The sequence below is a fragment of the Chiloscyllium plagiosum genome, chromosome 24 (genome assembly GCF_004010195.1).
Source record: "Chiloscyllium plagiosum isolate BGI_BamShark_2017 chromosome 24, ASM401019v2, whole genome shotgun sequence".
Taxonomy (NCBI): domain Eukaryota; kingdom Metazoa; phylum Chordata; class Chondrichthyes; order Orectolobiformes; family Hemiscylliidae; genus Chiloscyllium; species Chiloscyllium plagiosum.
Genome location: NC_057733.1, coordinates 762298 through 773249, shown reverse-complemented (window position 1 = coordinate 773249; position 10952 = coordinate 762298). Strand labels below are relative to the sequence as shown.

At 42.0% G+C, this 10952-nt stretch overlaps 1 protein-coding gene across 1 annotated transcript in view; it reads right to left on the bottom strand.

Annotated features, from left to right (window-relative positions):
* Positions 1-10952, bottom strand: part of pkd1b (polycystic kidney disease 1b) — a 205610-nt gene that overhangs the window by 192419 nt on the left and 2239 nt on the right. The window contains exons 3-4 of the mRNA XM_043715206.1: positions 9541-9688; positions 939-1213 (exon numbers count right to left, since the gene is read on the bottom strand). Coding sequence (XP_043571141.1) covers positions 939-1213; positions 9541-9688 — 423 coding nt within the window. The remainder of the gene's footprint in view (positions 1-938; positions 1214-9540; positions 9689-10952) is intronic.

Here is a 10952-nt window from a genome sequence, read left to right as displayed (position 1 = left end):
GTGGAAGCTTTGGAGAGAGTGCAGAGGAGATTTACCAGGATGTTGCCTGGAATGGAGAATAGGTCGTACGAGGATAGGTGGAGAGTGCTAGGCCTTTTCTCATTGGAACGGAGAAGGATGTGGGGTGACTTGATAGAGGTGTATAAGATGATCAGGGGAATAGATAGAGTAGACAATCAGAAACTTTTTCCCCGGGTGCAACAGAGTGTTACAAGGGAACATAAATTTAAGGTGAAGGGTAGAAGGTATAGGGAAGATGTCAGGGGTAGATTCTTTACCCAGACAGTGGTGGGGGCATGGAATGTGCTGCCTGTGGGAGTGGCAGAGTCAGAATCATTGGCGAACTTTAAGTGGCAATTGGATAAGTACATGGATGGGTGCTTAAGTTAGGACAAATGTTCGGCACAACATCGTGGGCCGAAGGGCCTGTTCTGTGCTGTATTGTTCTATGTTCTATGTTCTATGTCGGTGTGGACTTGTTGGGCCGAAAGGCCTGTTTCCATACTGTAGGGAATCTAATCGAACTGTATAACGCTGGGGTACAGTCCTGGTGGGGACAGGCCTGTCACTGTATAACACTGAGGTACAGTACTGGTGGAGCAAGTCTGTCACTGTGTAACAATGAGTTACAGTACTGGTAGGTCAGCTCTAGCACTGTATAACATTGGGGTGCTGTGCTGATGGGGATAATTCTGCCACTGAAAAACATTGGGGTTCAGGAATGATGGGGATAGGTCTGTCACTGTAACACCAGAGTGTTCAATTTGAATAGCTTTATTTGTGAACTATACCAGAAAGAAAGAAAAATTATGATAACTAGAAATGGAGCTCACTCTGAACATGGCTTCATCTTGTGTGGAACCAATGCTGTTCTTCAGATTGTCTGCCAGATTGTACATCATTTGAACAAAGGACAGAATAAGAATAGTCTGACTCACATTTACATGTACAATGTTGAGGTCAGGGCTGATGATCATTGCTATATCTGCCACCTGGGAGTAATATGGCTGTGTCCCTTTGTATCTGGGAGGGTTAGCGATTGGCAGGATGTTGGTTGTGATGTTTTCAAATGCATACGAACTGCAGGGGCTGGTGATGGGCAGACACATTTCCTGTAAGTGGCACCATTGATGCCCGTTGTTGCAACCTCCTGTGGTGTTGCACAGCGGCTGTGTGTCACAGGTGGCAAAGGGAGTACGGAGCCACTCGCAGCCTGAGGAACAGAAGCAGAGCTTCAGATGCACCATAGACATCACTGAAGAGACTAACCAAGAATACAGAATCAGCTGTTAATTGTTCTATTAAACAAGACTACCTGTAAATCAGTCATTCATAACTGCACTGCATCTACAACAATGTCTGAGGTACCAAAGAGCTTCAAAGCAGAGAATTCACAACAATTGATACAAAACATGAAAAGGAAACACTTAACAGATAAGCAAAGATGAGGTGACAACATTAGCTTTTTAAGCAATGTAGAAAGCCAGGGAGGTTTAGCATTTGGAACTGGAAGGCTGATGCCAATGATGGGCCAAAGGAATCACAAAAACATGAGACAAACAGTGTTTTCAGACAGCGGCAGGAGATATTAGCGATGGGAAGATTGTGGTCATGCAGGAAGCGCGAGGTCAGAATTTTAACATCTAATAGGCAGTCAAATTAAATTAAATGCAGTAGTTTGGATCGGGTTCTGATGTTAGGACATAGGGCAGCGGTGGTTTTATTCCAATGAGTGTAAACGTTATGGCCTGTTGCTTTAAAAATGGCTTCTTGTCATTGGAAACACTTTTAAAAACAAAATGTTCTCAGGATATTGGCAAAGTAATATCCATTGCTGACACTTCCTGATACTTTCAAATTGGTCTATTCAGAAATATTCTCTCTACAGCATGTCGGACATGAACCAGGCCTCCTGGTCCAGAGGTCTCCAGACTAACTACCACTGTACCAGAAGGGCCCCCATTGTGAGTTAAACATCTAGTCTAGGATAAAATTCACCCGAACCAGATGAGGTAGGTATGAAGCGTATTAGTGTATCTGGACTGCTCACCATCACTGCAGGAAGTCTCTCAATCTAACAACAATGTTAAACTTAATAATGGTCTGTTTATCATCATGATAATTTTAATTGGAAAGGACAAACACAAAGATCAGTGGTTTTGCTGTGTCCCAAAAGCTCTGATCATCTTTGTCTCCTGTGATCAATTCTATATGTTAAGGACGATGTTTACTTAGTGCTGTGGATTTCAGTCATCTCATGAGGTAGTGAACAAAATGGTTTGCTTCCTTTTATTTCCTTCTGTGCCACCACTCTGTCTCATGGTTGAGGTGTTTGGGCACAAAGTGTGATGCAGTTTGATTGTCCAGTGGTAACCATGATGAACGATAGGGAGCACACTCCTCCCAGTCATTCATGTCAATGTTACCATGCTTCAAGGAGAGATTCAAGGTGTCATTGGAGCAATTCCTTTTTTTTGTCCTCTCCTGAAACTCTGGTGAATTGAGACTTGAGAAAACATGATGTGGTGAGGTAGAGGTATTTCAGACTCCAGATGCAATGACCAGTTCATTGTAGTCAATTTTGCAGGAGTTTTGCCTGAATACTTCTCAGGCTGACTTCAAGCAGTGCACCAGAGGGCAGCTGATCTTTCAATGGGGTGAACAACCACTGTCAGGTAGATTACAAATAGAACGGAGATCATGGAATGTGGCCAAAATGTGTTGCCCATTCTTAACTACCTTTGAACAAAGTGGATCACTCAGCCATTTCATTAGATAGTTCAAAGTCAATCACATCATTGTGGATTTGGCGTCACATAGGCTCCAGGCAAGACATATGATGTTACACAATGTGACATTCTGGTATAAAGGTACCTGTTTCACTTTCACTCATTCTGTGTAGTCAGCACATTATGTGTGATGCAATGTATAGCAACATTGATAAACACATATTAGAACATTATGTGGAGGTCTCTGTTATCAGAGTTCATATGGTTTGTGTTCTAAATAAATTTCAAGACATCTGTCTCACAAGAATTTGACTCTTTGTGGTATTTATCAACATTGTTACACCTGGCTGGGGTAGTGCACTGGAAATCAAGCCCCACTGTTACTGCAAACATCACAAAAGTTAAAGATTTTAAGAAGTAAACAGAAATACCTGACTTTCAAACCCATGTTGACAAATAGCATGGAACAGGCTTCTATATTTACAAGAACTATGACAAATAAATAAAGTTTGTCGGCAGGTAAATAATTATGAAAATACCAAACAAGACTTTCATCCATTAAGCCTTTTCCCTTCTGCAACTTTATATAATCTACGCCTATGTTAAACCTTTAAATTATTTCAATATTTTTACACTCCGGACATCTGCAATTGCACTTCTTTTCTGCAATATGATTAATCTTTACATTAAATGATTGCAAAAAAGCAATAGTCTCACATTCCAATTTTTAAACTTCAGAATAGACCATTAATTACTACCATGAAAATTTAAAATATATCCTCTACAAAGGATTTATATACTATAAATACTTTAAAGGGAAGAGACTAACTAAGGAAGGTGTAGGTTGATAGCGAGAAAGGTTAAGAAAAGGGATCTTGATCAGATGGAGAAGTGGGCTGAGAATTAGCAATTATAATTTAATACACATAAGTGTGAGGTGTTACAGTTTGGAAAGTCAAACCAAGGTAGGACTTACATAGTAAAAGGTAAGGTCCTGAGGAGTGTTGTGGAACACAGGGACCCAGGGGTACAAGTACAGAGTTCGTTGAAAGTGGCATCACAGGAAGACAGGGTGGTGAAGAAGGCATTTGGCATGCTGGTCTTCATCAGTCGAGGCACTAAATATAGGGGTTGGGATGTTATGTTACAGTTGTATAAGTTGTTGGTGAGGCTGCAGGGAAGTATTGTGTATAGTTTTGATGACCCTGTTATTAGAAAGACATTGGAAAGAATGCAAAGATGATTTGTGGGGATGTTGCCAGGACTATTAGGCCTAAGTAATAGGGAGAGGTTGGCCAGGATAGGACTTTATTCCTTGGAATTGTAGAAGAATGAGGGGTGACCTTATTATGGTGTATAATATCATGAGGGGCATAGATAGGAAGAATGCATATGGTCTGTTTCGCAGGGATGGGGAATTGAAAACTAGAGGGCATAGGTTTAAGGTGAGAAAGGAAAGATTTAAGAAGGACCTGAAGGGCAACATCTTCACGCAGAGAGTGGTGCATACATGGAATGGGTGGCCGGAGAAAGGGTTTGAGGCAGGTACAGCAGCAATATTTAAAAAAACATTTGGATAGGTACAGAGAATGGGAAGGTCCAGAGGGATATGGACCAAATGTGGGCAATTGGAATTAGCTGAGTAGGCACCATGGTCAGCTTGGACCAGTTTGGGCTGAATCCATGCTGTATTATTCTATGACTCTACGACTCTAGGGTTGATTCAGGTCCAAGGGGGTAACCTGTGTGTGAAGCTACAGGATATTGGAAGGGTGTTAAATGAAAACTCCTCTTTGGTATTCATTCTGGAAAGGGACAGCATAGGTACAGAATTCAGGAAAAGGGACTGTGAGGAACTTGCACAGTTTGACATAGGAAATTGGGAGGTATTGGAGGCATTGTCAAAAAATAATAAAAATAAACAAATTCCCTGGCCTGGATGAATTGCATCTCGGGCTGTTGTGGGAGGTGAAGCAGAAAATTGCTGGGGCTCTGGCACACTTTTAATTCCTTTCTCACAACAGGGCAAGTGCCAGAGGTCTGGAGCATTCCTAATGTGATTTCACTTTTTAAAGAGGGCTGGTAGAGATGAACCAGGAATTTACAGAGCCTCACGTCAGTGATAGGGAAACTCTCATAGAAAATTCTGAAGGAGTGAATTAATATCCACTTGGAAAGGCATGGGTTAATTGGGGATAGTTAGCATGTCTTTGTCACATGGATGTCATGCCTAACAAATATGTTAGAATTTTTTGAAAATGTGACCAACTATGTGGATCAGGGAAGGTCAGTTGTTGGAGTTGAAATGGATTTTAACAAAACTTCTGACAAGGTCCCACATGGGAAATTGATTAAGAAGGTTAACATACGTGAAATTGAGGGAAACTTGGCGCGATGGATCAGCAACTGGCTTAGTAATAAAACACAAAGTGTAGAGGTTTGAGTGACTGGAGACAGGTGCCCAGTGGTGTAAGAGAAGGTCCAGTACTGGGACCTTTACTGTTTGTTGTATACATAAATTATATGGATGAAAAATAGAGGCAATGTTAAGCAGATTTGCAGATGACACCAAGATTGGTAGGTCAGATGAGCAGACCAGTGGCAGATATTATTTAACCCTGATAAAGGGGACAGCATGGTGGCTCAGCGGTTAGCATGCTGCCTTATAGTACCAAGTTTGATTCTAGTCTTGGGTGACTAACTGTGTGGAGTTTTGACTGTGTTTGCATGGGTTTCCTCCCACTGTCCAAATGCATGCAAGTTAGGTGGATTGGCAATACTAAATTGCTCATAGTGTCCAGAGATGTGCAGGCTAAGTGGATCAACCAAGGGAAATGCAGGGCTTTGAGATAGGGTAGGGAGGGGAGTCTGGGTGGGATACTCTTCAGAGGGTCGGTGTGGATTCAATAGGCCAATTGCTTGCTTCCACACTGTACCGATTCTATGAATCATACCCCACACTGCAAAAAAGTGCACTTTGGAAGAAGAAACAAGATGAGGGAGTATTCGATGAATGGCTGGACACTGGGTAGCTTAGTGGAACAGAGGGATCTTGGGGAAATTATTCACAGATCCCTGAAGTCAGCGGAGCATGTAAGTAGGATAGTTAAACAGGTATATGGGACACCTGCTTCCAGTAGTCATGACAGAGTATAAGAGCAAGAAGGGAATGTTAGAATTGTACAGAATGTTAGTCAGGACACAACTAGAATACTGTTGTAGTTTTGGTCTCTTCACCACAGGACAGATGTGATAGCATTTGCGGGGGTTCATCAGGATGTTGCCTGAGATGGAGAAATTGACCTATAAGGAGAGACTAGATAGGCTTGGATTGTTTTCCTTACAGCAGAGAAAACTGTTGGTGAGACATGATTGAGGTGTATAAAAGTGAATAGAGAGCTGCTGTTGTCCACAATCAAGGTGAAAGATCAGGAGAGGGCATAGTTTGAGAGTAAGGGCAGGAAATTCAGAGGGAATTTGGGAAAAGACTTTCTCACTTAGCAGGTGGTGGGAATCTCAAAAGTAGTGAAAAATGGAAACCTTACAACCTTTGACAAATATTTTGATGAGTACTTCAAATATAACATTGAAGGATATGGGACAAGTGCAGGAAATGGAAGTAGTGCACTTTTAGTGGTAGTTATGTCAAAGCAGACTGGGATAGGCTGAAGGCTGCTGTCTCAATCAATTAATCTACAAATCTGTATGCAGTTGCTCAGTGTTAGCACTGCTGCCTCACAGCACCAGGGATCCAGGTTCAATTCCAGCCTCGGGTGACTGTGTGGAGTTTGCACATTCTCCTCATAATTGCATGGGTTTCTTCCAGGTGCTCTGGTTTCCTCCCACAGTCCAAAGATGTGCAGGTTAGGTGGATTGGCCATGCTAAATTGTCCAACGTGTCCAGTGATGTGTGGGTTAGGTGGATGAGCCACAGGAAATGCAGGGTTACAGGGATAGGGTAGGGGGGTGAGTATGTGTGGGAGCTAGTGTGGACTCGTTGGGCCGAATGTTGGGCCACTCTGCAGAGATTCTATGATTGATGATCACTTGTAAACAAAGCAGTCAGGACAGGCAATTCTGAAGAAATATTATAAATGGAAAACAGAGGAAAAGAAGAACAAATTCTGTGAATCAAGACATCCTCTTAGTTTTTATAATTCTTGGCAATGAAATCATGTGGTTGTCGACTGTAGAATATTCTCAATTGCTAGCCAGTCAGTTGGACCTAGGTTTTTGCTTGAGTTTGAAATTCTTCTTAGAATTTTTAAGATTTTCTTTCCACACATGGAGGTTAACAGAGACAGGTATAGTTTGGCTTGCAGACTTTCTGGCAGACTGAGTGAAATTAAACTCTCTCAGTCCTGTGACAGACTGCAACTTACTCCCAAAAGCTGTTGCTAGGCACTGTCTCAACCCAGATGCACCTAGTGACTGCTTGTCTCACAAAAGTATCAAATTTGCCTTGTCCATAATTTACATAGCTTTGTGTAACCAATAAATGAAGACCTTACAGTGCCAGGTTTGACCTTCATGTCGCAAGACAAAAACTACTTCAATCTCTACAACACCGAAATGTCTAATCTTCTATTTTTCCCAGTTTATATTCATAATACAATGTAGTCCCTACAGATAATAAAAACAGAGTACAGAGGAACCTCAATTATCCGGCATTCGATTATCCAAATTTTGGATTATTGGCATGATCACAAGGTACCAATGCTTAGCTAAACTGTGTTATCCAGCATTCAATTATCCGAATATTTGTTTATCCAACAAAACACTCCACGCCCATGTCATTCGGATAATTGAGGTTCCTCTGTAATGCTTTATGGTTAAAAGTACCTTCCAGGCTGGTGATTTCATGCATCACATACCTCTATTGCACTATTACATTGCATTTGCGCAAAGCTGAATGATTTTAAACAGTGCAGTAGTTACTTCCCTTCGACTTTTACCTTACCCTTTTACCTTTTCAATGTCAGACTTAAATTTAACCATTGACACAGTTTTCATTTCAATACATTATACAATATCTCCTGAACCTATGTGGCCTTAAACTGGAGATTCTACATTAATTTGCAAGGAATTAATTCCCTCATTAATTTATGTTTTCCACTTCTCTGCATTTCCCTTCAACTGGTTTAAAAGTCGTGAGTCTATCAATAGCAAGAATATGACAAAATCAGCTTATGATTGGAGGAGCAGCCACTCAGAGACTCCCCACAGTTCCATATATGTGGAGGGAGGATAATCTTTCTTGGATTGGTTGTTCCTATGATTGATTTCTCTTGACTTTAAAGGAGCTTTCAGGCACACGCATTCACTACCCCAACATATTTACTGGAAGTGAGGGCAGAGATGAAGACTCTCCTCCTCAAAAATTGGTGAGCTACTCTTTAGGCCTTGTTTCCTCCACATAAAATTGCAACAGTCAGAGGCTGGTGAGAGGGCAGCTGGAATGCCACTTGGGAAGCTTTCTAAACTACCACCCTTTCTGCACACTCCATACTCCACCCTGCTAATCCCCCAGAAAAGTCATACAATTCCATCTGATATCTTCTAATATTGTTAACTTGTCAATTCTCTGAGAACCACCTTTTTATCTGAACCTGGTCCCTGTAATCCCCAACCCCACTGGTGGCTCTCCTTCACCTGTTTCTCTGAATCTGCCATCGACAGACTGCTATTAAAAACACTCTCTATTAGCTTTCTCATATGAAACATCTCTGCAGCAGAAGACCGAAGACGAGCAAGGGAGATCTACAAACAGGAAGATCGACACCAGATACGACAGCCACTGTCTGGTTTTGAAAATTGATTTGCTCTAAATTTAATAGGGGCTTTATCGGATCAGTATATTGTTTCCGAATGGGAGGTAGACAAAGGAGGCATGGAGTTGTAAATAGTTGTTGTTTAATGTTCTCTTTTGGAGTTAAAGGATAAAACGTTTTTTCTTTAAATAGTGGAATTTGGGTAGTTCTCGGTCACTCATATTTTAACAGATCATGAGGTGAGGTGAGCCTTTCTGTGTGTTAATTAACAGAAGGGTTTACCGCTGTGTCATAACACAGACAACATCCTGGTGAATCTCCTCTGCACATATTCCATTGCAATCACATCCTTCCTATAGTATGGTGACCAGAACTGCACACAGTATCCAGCTATGGCTTAACCAAGTTCTGTACAGCTTCAACCTCCCTGCTCTCATCAACTATGCCTTGCCTCACTAGTTACCTGACAAAGCAGCAATGCTCTGAAAGCTTGTACCTCCAAATAAACTCGTTGGAGTATAACCTGGTGTTATGTGATTTTTAACGCTGACTGATAAAGGTAAGTGTCCTGTATGCCTTATTAACTATCCAATTTTCCTGCTCTTCAACCTTCAGGATTTGTGGACAAGGACCTCAAGGTCGCTCTGATTCTGAGCTTCCTCGCAACCTGCCATTCATTGAGTACTCCCTTGTTTTGTTCTTTCTTCCAAAATGCATCAACTCTCACTTTTCAGGATTAAATTCCATTTGCCACTAACCTGCCCATCTGACCAATCCATTTATCCCTTCCTGTAATCTAACATCTTCCTCCTCACTGTCAACCACCCGGCAAATCTTCATGTCATCTGCAAAGTTATTATTATCATTCACTAACAAAAATCCCGTTTGAGCTGTCCAGTTAGATCAGCTCAATTAGGAAAGACCGAGGTCAAATTTCACCCTGAGAAATGAGTTTACTCACAGGCAACTATGAGAGCCTTCCAGATTTAATTCCAGATGATCCTTTTATCAGGCACTGCAAGGCATCTCCCACCACTTACCTGGAGGGATGAGGTACAGGCTCGGGATGCAGTAAGGTCGAAATATCTTGAAATGTACCCGAGTGGCTTTCTTCAAAGGCTGGATTACAAATTCAATCGAGTTCACCAGACCTGAATGGCTGAACCACATGCCGGGAAACAGCATCATCTGTCACAGTGAAACCCAGAGGAGAGTAAGCAAGGAATCCTCATCCTATGTACATATCAACACAGTATTTCCACGAGATGGAGATAAAGACCAACAACAAATGTCAACTTGGAAAACGTACAAGGAACTTTACTAGGCCCCTGATAATCTTGCCCTGGGTGTGTTGGAAAGGGACAGTGTTGAGGCTGCTTTACTTAAGTTAGCTTTCAGTTTTAAAAGCGTAGAGGAAGATTTGAATCATAGAATCCCTACAGTGTGGAAAGAAGCCATTTAGCCCTTCAAGTCCACACCAATCCTTCGAAGAGTAACCCACCCAGACCCATTCCCCCTATCCTATTACTCTATATTTACCCCTAACTAAAGCACCTAACCTACACACTCCTGAACACTATGGGCAATTTACCTAACCTGCACATCTTTGGACTATGGGAGGAAACTCATGCAGACACAAGGAGAATGTACAAACTCCACACAGTCGCCTGAGGCTGGAATCAAACTCAGGTCCCTGGCGCTGTAAGGCAGCAGGGCTAACCACTGAGCCACCATGCCACCCAGTTTAAAAGACTGAAGGGTGTTTCACTCTGTATCTAACCATCTGTTGTGCCTATCCTGGAAATATTTGATCGGGATATTGTAAAGAGACCTTTACTCTGTATTTGACCTCATTGTTCTAATGCCCTGGGAGTATTCAATGGGAATATTGGAGGCAGTTTTGCTTTCAGTTTGAGTGTAGAAACAATTTTACTGTGTTTCTAACCCATGCTGTACCTGTCCTGGGAATGTTTGATAGGGACAATGTCAAGGAAGCTTTACTTTCAGTATAAAAGAATAGAGGCAAATGAACTCTGTATCTAACCTCGTACAATACCTGTCCTGGGAATGTTTGATGGTAATTGTGCTAAAGGAGCTTTTGAAAGAGAAAAGTGAGCTTTACTCTGTATTTAACACTGTGCTGTACCTGTCCTGGGAGTGTTTGATGGGCTGAGTGTAGAGGGGGCTTTACTTTCAGTTTTAAAGAGTAGAGACAGTTAATTCTGTATCTAACCTTGTGATTAGATTAGATTAGATTACATTACAGTGTGGAAACAGGCCCTTCGGCCCAACAAGTCCACACCGACCCGCCGAAGCGCAACCCACCCATACCCCTACATTTACCCCTTACCTAACACTACGGACAATTTAGCATGGCCAATTCACCTGACCTGCACATCTTTGGACTGTGGGAGGAAACCGGAGCACCCGGAGGAAACCCACGCAGACACGG